A 15,825-nucleotide genomic window follows, 5' to 3' on the forward strand; every position below is an offset into this window, starting at 1 on the left:
TTGTGTGTGTAAACGAAGACAACTGTGTGTAGTTGTGTTTAACTTTAGCCTGCCTTGGTGCTTCACAGTCAGAAATGTGTTTTAGTGAGTGAGAATGTTTTTAGAGATTCGCAGAAAGAGTGCATGAGATTTGCAAACAGTGTTTTAATTCCCTGAACTTGTTTAAGTTTTTACAGAAAGAGTGATTTTACAAATTGGTTTAAAGGCTATTGAGAATTTGGTTTAGAGAATATGGTTTAGTGTTTTAGCAATACGGAAAAACTGTAATATAGATTTGTAAATCAACAAATAGATTCCTTCTTCTTCTTTCCATGTTGTTCAACCAGCTCCACCAATAACAGCAGGACTAGTCTCCAACGCTGACTCAGCACAGCCCAGTCTGCTATAGATGAATATTGCTACAGACACATTTTTTATGAGTGACTGATGCACTGATTAACCAGAGAGGGTGAGGCCCGCAGATTAATGCTCTTCCAGAATCCCTTACATCAGCAAAACAATTTGAGTGCTATGTCTGAGTATGATCAACTGAGGATGAGGGAACTATATGATGACCCTTTCCCTGTGTGATCTTGCAATATGTGTGTGCGTGCGTGCATATGCATGCGTTTGTCGGGTCCATGTAAACCCTACTTTATAGAGACAAAATCCCCACAAAGATGAAGATATCAGAAATCCTTGTCGAGATATTTATGGTCCCCATGAGGAAATGGCTTATAAATCATGCTAAAATGTTTTTTGGAAATGTCAAATTGATGTTAAATGTAAAAAAAAATATTTTGAAAGGTTTTCTGTGATAGGTTTAGGGAATCAAATATACAGCATAGTATAACAATCATGAAAACCCAAAAACCCAGCAGTGGATGTGTTTTAATGTGCCTTGTAAATGCAAACAATCCATCCCTGAAACTGTGAATTTGTGAATATGAACTTTGATTGTCATGCTTACACATCTTCTCACAAGATAAATGACTGTTATTTTCTTTCTTAAAAAGAAAAAAAAAAGTTTCATAGGAGCGTTTCACAATGAAGCATAGACTTGGGTTCCTCAACAGAGCATTTTAACAATCTAAAGAAGCTATTGCAATGGATAGTTTGCATGGATGTTAAAGGTTCTTCATGGAACCGGTTCACAATCGGACTTGCGAGTCAGCCAGAATCATAATCACACCATGTCCATTCATTTGACCAGTGAAGACTGGTCCCCCGACAGGTTTTTTTTCTAGATTGAACTGAACTGAGAAGGATGATGACATCATTGATGGTGTTTACTTATTAAACAGAACTGAATCAACACTTAACATCTTATTTGATTCAATGCAATGAACCTTTTTTAGAAATAGTACAAAATGGAAGAAATTTGCAGTTATTTCTTGGAAAATTGTAATTTTAGAGGTAAACAATTGTTTAGCCATTATGATGTAGTGTCAATTGTTTTTTTTTTTTTTTACAATTATTTAACAGACTTATTAGAAAGTGGCATTAAATGGATTATACATTTTCATTCGCAGGGACAAAAATAACCTTTCTTGAATACTTTTCAGCTTCATAACTCAAAGATTTTTTTTAATTGTCACGTTTTCAAGGTGATCTGGCATTGGAATGGTGTACAATGGACATAGTGATGGTTTAGCTGAATTTCATAGTACATTTAAGGGACTTATGAAACAATAGCAGAATTTATATCTTTTTTTTAACCACTTCATTTATTTTACCTGAAGATGAACACTGTAAAAAATGAATATGCTTTATCTAATCAAAAAATAAAAAATAAATAAAAAATGTGGCAACAGATTACAAGCAATATTATTAAATAAATTTAATAAATTAGAATAATACATCAAATTAATTGCTTAAAAGTTAACCATTTAAAATGAGTAAAACTTACAACAACAACAAAAAAACATAAATTGAAGTCACCATTATGGTTGTTAGGTGTCTTCAATGTTGGCAATATAAAATAAAGAGTTCTTAATTATTTTAAATTTTTTGATATTTTTGTTAAAATTTTTGGTGTTAACTTTACTCATTTGAAATGGTTAACTTTTAAGGAATAATTTGATTAATTATTACTCAATTCTAATTTGTTAAATTTATTTAATAATTTTGCTTTTAATCTGTTGCCTCAAATCTATTGATTAGATAAAGCATATTAATTTTTACAGTGAAGACACCAGTGAATCACACTGTTCCCAATATGCACAATATTTATAAATCATCATAATAGCCAGGTAAACATACACTACATTTACATTTAAACATAATAAATGAAGTCTACACAGGTTTGTTTTTATATACAATAGGCAACATTGATATATAATGGCTGTTTATTCAGTGGTTTTAGAGAATGTACAATGTAAAAGACAGTTTCTAGATGTCATTTATCAATCAGTTTTTGCCCACCACTTGCAACCCTCTCTTCATAAATGAATGATTAATGTCCTCACAGAGGATTTAAAATATATCTTAACAACCAAACTTTTTTGCAAACTGTAAAAGTCATCCCACTATCCTCTGTCTATAATGTTGCAGTTGGATTGGAAAAACGTGCAAATGGTGTGTTCTGATGCACAAGCACGTTGTGTGAATTGCACCTCACACACACACACCTTTAGTCAGGTTATATCAGGGCTGTGAGTGAGGACAGCAAGCTGAACATCAGAAGCAGGAGGCTGAACCGAGTGCAAGCTCCATGGTTTTCCTGCGGGCAGTCGGTGTACGGCTCGATACAGGCGGCGTACGCCATGACGTGAGGGATGTAGCTCTGCTCCTGGACGCCGTGAAAGAGGTGGGCCATCGGACCTTTGGCAAAAATGGCTACGTCCTCAGAGCCATGAGTTTCTGACTCAAGAGGAACCGCAGCCTGCTGAAGATAGGCATCACTGCCTGGAAACAACACCCAATACTATATTAATTATCCTATGCGGTTCATATTTCATTTACCAAATTATTAAAGGAATATTTCATCCCAAAATTAAAATGTGGTATATTCTACGTCTTCTAAAGCTAGTTATATGAAAACATAAATGTTTGAGTGTTCCTCATATAAACTATTTTTATGTTTCATTTTAAGGAAAAGAGCAGCCTGGAGATTCTACTAAACTTCTTATTTGTGTGTTTCATTAGAGAGAGAGGAAGTCGTACATTTGAAACAACTTAAGTAATGACAGGACGTTTATTATTTGGATGAAGTACATATATCTTTCATGTGTTCCTGTGTTTGCAGTGACACATATGACCACAAGATGGGGCGTTTGTATTTTCAAATCAGAGTTTGTACTTGAGTAGGCTACAAGAGAGTACGCACTTACTTCACTTCTGCACTCAAGGGTAAAACGATTAAACCCATAAAACTTACTTGAGATCGTGTTATTCATGTCAGGACGAGTATTATTCACCATTTGGTATCCTGGACCGTTTCCGTAAAGCGCAGTAGTAAAGCTGTTACCATCATCAGCTTTTGAATAGGAAGTGCCTAGAAGACAAAGAAGTAAATACATTGTTTTTAATCAATGTACCCTCAAATTTGTCCTTGTTTTTTGAGAAAACTGCACCCCTACTGGGCATATCATTCGAAACCCGAGCAGAAATAACTGGCCTCATTCGAAAAACTCACATTTTTTGTCAACAGTAACTCACCTTGGATCGAGGACCTTCTCTCTTCTCAAGAACAGGAGTTAAGATATTTTGGAGAATTTTTCAAACGTGTTTGTCCTTACAATGGGGCCCAAATCAACAAAACTGACTTTTATTGTACAAAACAAACAAAAAAAAATCCCCAAAATAACTTCTTTTGTTTTCCACACAACAAAGTCTTACAAGTTTAAAGCTAAAAGAGGGTGAGTAAATTATGAAAAAATGTAGTTTCCCTTCAAGCTACAGTCATTTCAAAATAAAATGTTGTTTTTGCCTACCTAACACAGGATTGCCCCTGTAGGAGTATCCACCGAAGGAAAACACATGTGAATGGTCGGCGGTCACCACGGACAGGGTGTCGAGTTCATTCGTCAGCTCGGAGGCCCGCGCAATGGCCCTGTCAAACTCCACAGCCTCAGTCAGAGCGTACTTGGCCTGGCCCGCGTGATGGCCATGATCTATTCTCCCACTTACAGGAGAGGAAACACACAGATATAAGAACACTCGACTCAACACATCTTAATAGAAATATGACACTAAACATCCTCTTATCTTCAACAAAGAGGTAGAATCCTTTCGGGTTTTTGCGAAGAATCTTGATGGCTTTTTCCACCATCTCTGTGAGCGATGGGTCCATTGAAGGGTCGCGCTCCAGCTCGTACCTGGTGTCCTTTGGTTCAAAAAGCCCTGATCACAATGAAAACAACAGTATTAAACCAAATTGAGAATAACCTGGAGTCAAAAAGTAACGTAGACTCACTTTGCACAGTAAACAATGACGTCAGTTGCCATTCTTTATGTCTACGTTACATGGACGCTTGTTGGACGCCACCGAATAACAGGATAAAAAAGGTCATTTCAACTTTTTATCTCGCAGTTCTGACTTATTTTCGCAAAATTGTGTGATATATTAGCAATTGTGAGTTATAAAGTCAGAGTTGTGAGATAGCTAAAAACTTGCAATTCTGATGACAATATTTTCCCCAGAATTGGACTTTTATAACTCAAAATCTCATAATTCGGACAAAATAAGTCACTATTGCGAGATATAAACTTGCTATTGGCAGAGAAAAAAAGTCTGAATTGTGAGGTTATTTATCTCGAGAGTTTATATCCCTCAGTTGTGACTATTGCTAGCTTATATCTCTCAATTCTGATTTCATAACTCACAGTTGCAGTGCATATTTAAGAATTGTGAGGAAAAAAAAATCTGAATTATGAGAAAATAGCTGCAATTATCTTTTAAATTGTTCTATTCCGTGGCGGAAACAAGCTTCCCTGCAAAAGGTTAATGACCACTGATATAACGTTTGAACTGTAGGATCGGCATAACAGGTGTACGGAGCCCCCCTAGTCCCACTTTGGCAAAAAAAAATAATTGATACTATCTCGTGGCCTCAAGATACTAACTCGTGGCCTCAAGATACTAACTCGTGGCCTCAAGATAGAGTTAGTATCTTGAGGCCACGAGTTACTATCTTGAAGCCACGAGTTAGTATCTTGAGGCCACGAGTTACTATCTTGAAGCCACGAGTTAGTATCTTGAGGCCACGAGTTACTATCTTAAGGCCACGAGTTAGTATCTTGAGGCCACGTGTTAGTATCTTGAGGCCACGAGTTGGTATCTTGAGGCCACGAGTTGGTATCTTGAGGCCACGAGTTACTATCTTGAGGCCACGAGTTACTATCTTGAAGCCACGAGTTAGTATCTTGAGGCCACGAGTTAGTATCTTGAGGCCACGAGTTAGTATCTTGAGGCCACAAGATAGTATCTTGAGGCCACGAGTTACTATCTTGAAGCCACAAGTTAGTATCTTGAGGCAACGAGTTACAATCTTGAGGCAACGAGATAGTATCTTGAGGCCACGAGTTACAATCTTGAGGCCACGAGTTACAATCTTTAGGCTACGAGTTACAATCTTTAGGCTACGAGTTAGTATCTTGAGGCCACAAGATAGTATCTTGAGGCCACAAGTTACTATCTTGAAGCCACAAGTTAGTATCTTGAGGCCACAAGTTACTATCTTGAGGCAACGAGTTACAATCTTGAGGCTACGAGATAGTATCTTGAGGCCACGAGTTACTATCTTGAGGCAACGAGTTACAATCTTGAGGCTACGAGTTAGTATCTTGAGGCCACGAGTTAGTATATTGAGGCCACAAGATAGTATCTTGAGGCCACGAGTTACTATCTTGAGGCCACGAGTTACTATCTTGAGGCCACAAAATAGTATCTTGAGGCCACGAGTTACTATCTTGAAGCCACGAGTTAGTATCTTGAGGCCACGAGTTACTATCTTGAAGCCACGAGTTAGTATCTTGAGGCCACGAGTTACTATCTTGAGGCCACGAGTTAGTATCTTGAGGCCACAAGATAGTATCTTGAGGCAACGAGTTACAATCTTGAGGCTACGAGATAGTATCTTGAGGCCACGAGTTACTATCTTGAGGCAACGAGTTACAATCTTGAGGCTACGAGTTAGTATCTTGAGGCCACGAGTTAGTATATTGAGGCCACAAGATAGTATCTTGAGGCCACGAGTTACTATCTTGAGGCCACGAGTTACTATCTTGAGGCCACAAAATAGTATCTTGAGGCCACGAATTACTATCTTGAAGCCACGAGTTAGTATCTTGAGGCCACGAGTTACTATCTTGAAGCCACGAGTTAGTATCTTGAGGCCACGAGTTACTATCTTGAGGCCACGAGTTAGTATCTTGAGGCCACAAGATAGTATCTTGAAGCCACGAGTTACTATCTTGAGGCCATGAGTTACAATCTTGAGGCCACGAGTTACTATCTTGAGGCCACGAGTCACTATCTTGAGGCTACGAGATAGTATCTTGAGGCCACGAGTTACAATCTTGAGGCCACGAGTTACAATCTTTAGGCTACGAGTTAGTATCTTGAGGCCACAAGATAGTATCTTGAGGCCACAAGTTACTATCTTGAACCCACAAGTTAGTATCTTGAGGCCACAAGTTACTATCTTGAGGCAACGAGTTACAATCTTGAGGCTACGAGATAGTATCTTGAGGCCACGAGTTACTATCTTGAGGCCACGAGTTACAATCTTGAGGCTACGAGTTAGTATCTTGAGGCCACGAGTTAGTATATTGAGGCCACAAGATAGTATCTTGAGGCCACGAGTTACTATCTTGAGGCCACGAGTTATTATCTTGAGGCCACGAGTTACAATCTTGAGGCAACGAGATAGTATCTTGAGGCCACGAGTTACAATCTTGAGGCCACGAGTTACAATCTTTAGGCCACGAGTTACTATCTTGAAGCCACGAGTTACTATCTTGAAGCCACGAGTTAGTATCTTGAGGCCACGAGTTACTATCTTGAGGCCACGAGTTAGTATCTTGAGGCCACAAGATAGTATCTTGAGGCAACGAGTTACAATCTTGAGGCTACGAGATAGTATCTTGAGGCCACGAGTTACTATCTTGAGGCAACGAGTTACAATCTTGAGGCTACGAGTTAGTATCTTGAGGCCACGAGTTAGTATATTGAGGCCACAAGATAGTATCTTGAGGCCACGAGTTACTATCTTGAGGCCACGAGTTACAATCTTGAGGCCACAAAATAGTATCTTGAGGCCACGAGTTACTATCTTGAAGCCACGAGTTAGTATCTTGAGGCCACGAGTTACTATCTTGAAGCCACGAGTTAGTATCTTGAGGCCACGAGTTACTATCTTGAGGCCACGAGTTAGTATCTTGAGGCCACAAGATAGTATCTTGAAGCCACGAGTTACTATCTTGAGGCCATGAGTTACAATCTTGAGGCCACGAGTTACTATCTTGAGGCCACGAGTCACTATCTTGAGGCTACGAGATAGTATCTTGAGGCCACGAGTTACAATCTTGAGGCCACGAGTTACAATCTTTAGGCTACGAGTTAGTATCTTGAGGCCACAAGATAGTATCTTGAGGCCACAAGTTACTATCTTGAACCCACAAGTTAGTATCTTGAGGCCACAAGTTACTATCTTGAGGCAACGAGTTACAATCTTGAGGCTACGAGATAGTATCTTGAGGCCACGAGTTACTATCTTGAGGCAACGAGTTACAATCTTGAGGCTACGAGTTAGTATCTTGAGGCCACGAGTTAGTATATTGAGGCCACAAGATAGTATCTTGAGGCCACGAGTTACTATCTTGAGGCCACGAGTTACTATCTTGAGGCCACAAAATAGTATCTTGAGGCCACGAGTTACTATCTTGAAGCCACGAGTTAGTATCTTGAGGCCACGAGTTACTATCTTGAAGCCACGAGTTAGTATCTTGAGGCCACGAGTTACTATCTTGAGGCCACGAGTTAGTATCTTGAGGCCACAAGATAGTATCTTGAGGCAACGAGTTACAATCTTGAGGCTACGAGATAGTATCTTGAGGCCACGAGTTACTATCTTGAGGCAACGAGTTACAATCTTGAGGCTACGAGTTAGTATCTTTAGGCCACGAGTTAGTATATTGAGGCCACAAGATAGTATCTTGAGGCCACGAGTTACTATCTTGAGGCCACGAGTTACTATCTTGAGGCCACAAAATAGTATCTTGAGGCCACGAGTTACTATCTTGAAGCCACGAGTTAGTATCTTGAGGCCACGAGTTACTATCTTGAAGCCACGAGTTAGTATCTTGAGGCCACGAGTTACTATCTTGAGGCCACGAGTTAGTATCTTGAGGCCACAAGATAGTATCTTGAAGCCACGAGTTACTATCTTGAGGCCATGAGTTACTATCTTGAGGCAACGAGTTACAATCTTGAGGCTACGAGATAGTATCTTGAGGCCACGAGTTACTATCTTGAGGCAACGAGTTACAATCTTGAGGCTACGAGTTAGTATCTTGAGGCCACGAGTTAGTATATTGAGGCCACAAGATAGTATCTTGAGGCCACGAGTTACTATCTTGAGGCCACGAGTTACTATCTTGAGGCCACAAAATAGTATCTTGAGGCCACGAGTTACTATCTTGAAGCCACGAGTTAGTATCTTGAGGCCACGAGTTACTATCTTGAAGCCACGAGTTAGTATCTTGAGGCCACGAGTTACTATCTTGAGGCCACGAGTTAGTATCTTGAGGCCACAAGATAGTATCTTGAGGCAACGAGTTACAATCTTGAGGCTACGAGATAGTATCTTGAGGCCACGAGTTACTATCTTGAGGCAACGAGTTACAATCTTGAGGCTACGAGTTAGTATCTTGAGGCCACGAGTTAGTATATTGAGGCCACAAGATAGTATCTTGAGGCCACGAGTTACTATCTTGAGGCCACGAGTTACTATCTTGAGGCCACAAAATAGTATCTTGAGGCCACGAATTACTATCTTGAAGCCACGAGTTAGTATCTTGAGGCCACGAGTTACTATCTTGAAGCCACGAGTTAGTATCTTGAGGCCACGAGTTACTATCTTGAGGCCACGAGTTAGTATCTTGAGGCCACAAGATAGTATCTTGAAGCCACGAGTTACTATCTTGAGGCCATGAGTTACAATCTTGAGGCCACGAGTTACTATCTTGAGGCCACGAGTCACTATCTTGAGGCTACGAGATAGTATCTTGAGGCCACGAGTTACTATCTTGAGGCCACGAGTTACAATCTTTAGGCTACGAGTTAGTATCTTGAGGCCACAAGATAGTATCTTGAGGCCACAAGTTACTATCTTGAACCCACAAGTTAGTATCTTGAGGCCACAAGTTACTATCTTGAGGCAACGAGTTACAATCTTGAGGCTACGAGATAGTATCTTGAGGCCACGAGTTACTATCTTGAGGCCACGAGTTAGTATCTTGAGGCCACAAGATAGTATCTTGAAGCCACGAGTTACTATCTTGAGGCCATGAGTTACAATCTTGAGGCCACGAGTTACTATCTTGAGGCCACGAGTCACTATCTTGAGGCTACGAGATAGTATCTTGAGGCCACAAGTTACTATCTTGAGGCCATGAGTCACTATCTTGAGGCTACGAGTCACTATCTTGAGGCCACGAGTTACTATCTTGAAGCCACAAGTTAGTATCTTGAGGCCACGAGTTACTATCTTGAGGCAACGAGTTACAATCTTGAGGCTACGAGATAGTATCTTGAGGCCATGAGTTACAATCTTGAGGCCACGAGTTACTATCTTGAGGCCACGAGTTAGTATCTTGAGGCCATGAGTTACAATCTTGAGGCCACGAGTTACTATCTTGAGGCCACGAGTTACTATCTTGAGGCTATGAGATAGTATCTTGAGGCCACAAGTTACTATCTTGAGGCCACGAGTTACTATCTTGAGGCTACGAGATAGTATCTTGAGGCCACGAGTTACTATCTTGAGGCCACGAGTTACTATCTTGAGGCCACGAGTTACTATCTTGAGCACACAAGTTACTATCTTGAGGCTACGAGTTACTATCTTGAGGCTACGAGATAGTATCTTGAGGCTACGAGTTACTATCTTGAGGCCACGAGTTACTATCTTGAGGCTACGAGATAGTATTTTGAGGCCACGAGTTAGTATCTTGAGGCCACGAGTTACAATCTTGAGGCCACGAGTTAGTATCTTGAGGCCACGAGTTATTATCTTGAGGCCACGAGTTACTATCTTGAGGCCACGAGAAAGTATCAATTAATTTTTTTTGCCAAAGTGGGACTAGGGGGGCTCCGTACAGGTGTAATTTGCCTCTCCAAGTGGAAAAGGCGGACATACCCATCAAGTAATCAGTGCTGTGCTCGTTCACAGCGTCAAACTCGTTTTTATTCCACACATATTTGGAATTCTAAAGAAAAGAGGGATTGTTAAAGGTGAAGTTCATCCAAACACACAAATGTTGTCATCCTCTCATCCTCATGTTGTTCCAAACCTGAATGTCTTACTTTCCTCCATAGACTACAAAAGGAGATTTTAGGCAAGATGTAAACCCGCCAAAACTGCAGTCGGAGTTAATGGGACCAGAAAACACAGAACGTCCCCCTAACATTCCCGAATGGTCCCTTGAGTTTGTTGTTTAGTTTTTTGGAAACTGAACAAGAATGTTATAGGAACGTTCCATGTAGGTTATTTTTAGGTTCCATTTATATAACGTAAGGAGAATGTTCCGGGAACAATCCCTTAAAAGTTCTAGGAACGTTCTGGGAACCAAAAACTAACTTCCCAGAACGTTTCCAGAACCTAAATTTGTTTGCTGCGTAGATCGCTTCGGTTGTGTCAAGTTTCACATCCGTCATGACGTGGGGTTGGTGATGAACTGAGCATGAATGAGATTTGCAAGAAAACTGAACACTAAAAATTCCTCATTCGCTTCCTTTGTATAGAAAAGAGCAACCAGGACATTCTTCTAAATTTCTCCTTTTGTGTTCCAATGGGAAACAAAGTCATTTAGTTCTGGAACTTCGTGAGGGCGAATAAACGATGACAGAGTTGTCTGGACGGGGTTTGACTTACTTTTCTGGGATTTAACCACTCTTGAACGAGATTTGTTTTGTCACTTCGGCTCCCCGTAACTGTGGGGTATTCAGGATCGAAGGTTTCCTTGGGAAACATGTACTGTCGCCCACCTCCTAAAATAACCTACAACAAAATCAGAGGGATTTCACAAGTCAGTTTGCTCTATAGTCGAGAACTTCAATGTTCTGCGAGGTTAGGGCCTTACGTCTATATCAGTGTTATGGACGAGTTGGTACGCAATGTCCTTGCATCCCCCTTGGACGGCTTCAGTCGTCAGCTCTTTATCGCTGTACCAGTCTCTTTCGGGAGTGTGTGAGTAACTGGCGGCCGGTGAAGCGTGCTGGACACGTGCCGTGCTTATGATGCCCACAGACTTCCCTGGAAAACACCAAACCAGTCATTTACAGGAGATAAGGTATTGATTGTAAGCAAATTATGGTTTAGTGTTTTGTCCCTGATAAGAGATAAGCCTCAACTGCTCATTTAAAAGATACAACGTGTTCAAAGAAGTGATGATGATTAGTGAACAAAGCGTTCTAACAAACTTGTAAAATAAGTCATTAGTTCAAAGTTTGCCTGCAATCAAAATTACATTGCAATATATATATGTAGGTTACAGGTTACTTATACCAACAATATTTTTTTACAGTATTATAGTTATCAAAATCCATGCAAGATAATAGACAAATAAAGTTATACCACTTTTTTCTGTCTGTGAATATTTTGGGAGACTAAAGGTGTTTTAAACTCAACTGGTATACAAGTAGACAACATTTGGATAAACTTTTCACATCTTGCTTAAAAATGAGGAAGATAATTGTCCGAAATAATGTACCAAGTACAAAAAAAATTCGCTGTTCAGAAGAAATGGAGATTTAAAGTGCACATTGTGAAATGTATCAATTATAAGAAAAAAGCAATTGTGATTCTCTGAAGTTTAAAATGAGGAGAAATAAAGTTAAAATGTCAAGATTTAAAGGAGTAGTTCACTTTAAAAAAATACTTTTGCTGATAATTTACTCACCTCCATGTCATCCAAGATGTCCATGTCTTTCTTTCTTCAGTAGAAAAGAAATCAAGGATTTTTCTCCATATAATGGACTTCAATGGGAACCAAACGGTTCAAGATCCAAAAGACAGTTTCAGTGCAAACTGTTCAAAGGGCTTTAAACGATTCCAGACGATTCCAAGCGAAACGATCACTAAGGTTTAAATTTTATAAGCTCAAATGGTCGCCTTGCTCTGTTTTGTGTTGCGCGTTCGTGACATTCCTATTCAAACTTATTTATCAAAATGAACAAATCTTTTCCCGAGTCAACTCGTTCATTTTGTTCGCTAAATGAACCAAATGACAAGAAAAAAGATTTGTTCATTTTGATGAATGAGTTCGAACAGGAGAGTCACGAACGCTCATCACAGAACAGAGCAAGGCGACCATTTAGCTTATAAAACTTAAACTTTGTTATTTTTTTTTAAATGAGTGCTCGTTTCGCTACATAAGACCCTTATTCATCGTCTGGAATCGTTTAAAGCCCTTTGAACAGTTTGTAGTTTGCACTGAAACTGTCTTTTGGCCCTTGAACCGTTTGGTTCCCATTGAAGTCCATTATATGGAGAAAAACCCTGGATTGTTTTCATCAAAAACCTTAATTTCTTTTCGACTGAAGAAAGAAAGACATGGACATCTTGGATGACATGGGGGTGAGTAAATTATCAGCAAAAGTTTTTTTTAAAAGTGAACTACTCCTTTAAGATTAAGAATGTGTGTGCCGAACCCATGGTGCCGCCAATGATTAACTATTGTCAATGCTTGATATTGTGAGAAATAAAGTTGCAATTTTGAGATATAAAGTAGAAGTTATGCGAGGTGAAGTCGCTTTTGATGTGTATTCCACATATGGATGCTTAATTTTCTGTTTTGATGTCATCTTTAGATGCAAAAAACCCCAGAAAAAACACTTCAAATTTCATAACATCTGCCTAACTCTGCAACCTCATGGGAATGAATGGCATTAATGGGTGACCTCAGTGCTGGTATTGGCCATTACCTGCCATCTTGGCCTGATGGAGAATGGACTTGACCTCGTTGCCTTTAACGGAGCTGCAGTTTTTGCGCCTGGCAGCTGCGCTGAGGCCCAGGGTGCCGTAGTTGGCCTTCACGCCGCAGAGATACGCAGTGGCTGTGGCTGCGCTGTCAGGCATCTGCTGGTCCACATTATAGGTCTACAAACACAGACAGCAGCGTTATTAATCGTAATTCATCTTCACATCTACAGTATCAGTCTCTAGGGACATCTCTGCACCTTGGAGAGAGCCAGATAAGGGAACGTGTCCATGGCTAGGACACTCTCCTCTCCGGTCTTCCCGTCCATCTGTCCCTTCATGATCCTGGCTGCGGTCACAGTGCTGATGCCCATGCCTCACCGCGGGACAAAAACAACAGGTTTAACACACACATATACAAGTATTACTGGTAAATTATCTTATGTTATATTATCTTATTATATCATATTTTATTTTGTACAGGATTGACAATGGCAATTGTTACATAGGAGGAAGGATGGAAATAAAAATATACCAATACAATATGGGCAGTATGGTGGTAGTGGGGAGTGGGATGGTGATGGTAATGGTAATGACAATGGTAATAAAAATAAATAATAAAAAAATAAAAATAAAAAGTATTACTGGTAAATCAGAAATTTAAAATTGACATGATTCATTTATTATTTATTGATTATCTTTGTCCATTCAGTAATATTATACATTTGATCTTAACTAAATATTATGGTATTATCCAGGAGTTTGAACATTTGATAAATTAACTGAATAGGCACGATTGACTATATGTGTGTACTTACTGTAAGTAATCTGATTACCTAATCTAAAGTCTTGTAAAATCTCGTATCTTAGGACTTTGACAGCGGTGATTTACACGTGAAATTTAAAGCACAGCACATAAACCCAAGCAAGGTCTTGTGCTAATGTTCATCGTGTACATGTAATATGCAGTAACGTTGTAATAATAGTGTAACTTTATACGCTGTAAAACGTGATGAGTTTACTTAACTTGAAAAAGCGAGGAAACCTGTTTTAAAAATAAGTAAAAATACATTTTTAAGAAAATTTTTTTTATTTGTCGACAGTTTTTTAAGTTAAGCCAACTCAGTGTAACAGTGCTTGTTTATGCCAAGAATGATAATTAAAACTATACAATTTTAATAACTGTTCTATGAAAATAGTAAAATTCAAACGTACGTAATAGTAATAGTACGTAAATATTTATGTACGTACTATTATAGCATTTATTAATAATTTGAATTGGTGAATTGGTTAGATATTTGTGTTTAACTTTAATTTATTTTTGTTTTAGTTTAAGTTCAAGTAATTTTAGTACTTAAACTTATTTCACTTAGCTTATATATTTCAGTTAAACATTTTAAGTTGAATATTTTATTATTTTATTTCATTTAGTTTTATTTTGCTTTTTTTTTTTTTTCAAGACCACAACATTAACAGCACAGACTGGAATCGCTTTCAGAAAGATGTTTCTGGCTGATTAACTATAAAAACATTGACAGCCAATCAGAATCCCCCTGACTTTAAAGAGCTCAAGCATTTACAGTGGCAGACGACATAATAAAAGCATGCACTTAGATAAACAGAACATTATTTTCCGTTGACGTGGATTCTAGTTATCATGTCCATCTTATCATTGGTGATGTAAACGGCTTTTATGCTGCAGAAATTCACATCTAAAATGTAGGGCTGTTAAACGATTAATCGCGATTAATCGCATCCAAAATAAAAGTTTGTGTTTACATAATATATGTGGGTGCACTGTGTATAATTATTTTATATATAAATACACACTCATGCTTGTATATATTTAAGAAATATTTGTATGTATTTACTGTATATAGATTTATATATAATTTATATTATATCTAAATATAAATATTTTATATATAAATAATATTTTTTTCCTAAATATACATGCATATATATATATATATATATATACAAAATAATTATACACAGTGCACCCACATATATTATGTAAAACACAAACTTTTATTTTGGATGCGATTAATCGCGATGAATCGTTTGACAGCCCTACTAAAATGTATTGTAATGGCATTTATGTTCAATTTCAAACAAATGCTAATTTTTACAAATTCCCCAAATCTGAGCACCACAATAATTGGTACATATCTGCGAAATTGATACAGAGTCTGTTAAGATAATGAAAATACGAAAGAGAACAATGCAAAACCAAGAAATCGGGTTTTGAGTAACTCACCATCTCCGAGAAAGAGGATGAGGTTTTTAGCTCGCTGTGTGTTGGGCGTCATGGAGAGGGATGCAGTAAGAGCCTCTTTAGCCTTACCATACCAAAAGTTTGGGTTCTCTTCCTCCACTTCATATTAATCCCAGAAAAGAAACATGGTGTCATTATCTGTGTTTGGAGAAGAAGGAATAACTGAGGCATAGCACTTACCAGAAGCGGAGAAACATCCATCAAAGGCTGCTAAAGCAAATATCACAGTAATCAGAAGAGTCTGTGTCGAGGCCATGGTCAAACTCAAGACTGTCAAACCCATCCATAATCTTCTCTTTATAGTTCGCCTCAGACCAAAGGTCACTTGCACTGTTGATCATGTAGAGTACTTATCATGCACGACAATTTGACATGATGTGAATGCTGATCTGAAACCTGCACTGGTTTGAAACAGATTTTTTG

The 15,825-nt window shown here is 38.7% G+C and overlaps 1 protein-coding gene across 1 annotated transcript; it reads right to left on the reverse strand.

Moving 5' to 3' along the window:
- Positions 1–852: 852 nt before the first annotated feature.
- Positions 853–15,685, reverse strand: alpi.2 (alkaline phosphatase, intestinal, tandem duplicate 2). Its single transcript, XM_039649590.2, has 11 exons — positions 15,583–15,685; positions 15,385–15,501; positions 13,385–13,500; positions 13,130–13,304; positions 11,287–11,459; positions 11,079–11,204; positions 10,344–10,413; positions 4,189–4,323; positions 3,915–4,106; positions 3,359–3,475; positions 853–2,886 (listed from the first exon to the last, which is right to left on the reverse strand). Exons 1-11 carry the CDS (start codon positions 15,683–15,685, stop codon positions 2,621–2,623), a joined length of 1,590 nt encoding a protein of 529 aa, XP_039505524.2. The 3' UTR covers positions 853–2,620.
- Between the last annotated feature and the right edge of the window lie 140 nt (positions 15,686–15,825).

Source organism: Pimephales promelas, chromosome 2, assembly GCF_988280905.1.
Source record: "Pimephales promelas chromosome 2, fPimPro1.hap1.1, whole genome shotgun sequence".
Lineage (NCBI taxonomy): Eukaryota > Metazoa > Chordata > Actinopteri > Cypriniformes > Leuciscidae > Pimephales > Pimephales promelas.

Bases quoted from the DNA above. Each gene is read 5' to 3' on its own strand.
- alpi.2 (XM_039649590.2), bottom strand. From the start codon at position 15,685: ATGGGTTTGACAGTCTTGAGTTTGACCATGGCCTCGACACAGACTCTT. The intron at 4,324-10,343 runs GTATGTCCGCCT...CATTGTGATCAG, and splicing joins CAGCACTGATTACTTGATGG to GGCTTTTTGAACCAAAGGAC. The intron at 4,107-4,188 runs ATAAGAGGATGT...CCTCTCCTGTAA, and splicing joins ATTCTACCTCTTTGTTGAAG to GTGGGAGAATAGATCATGGC.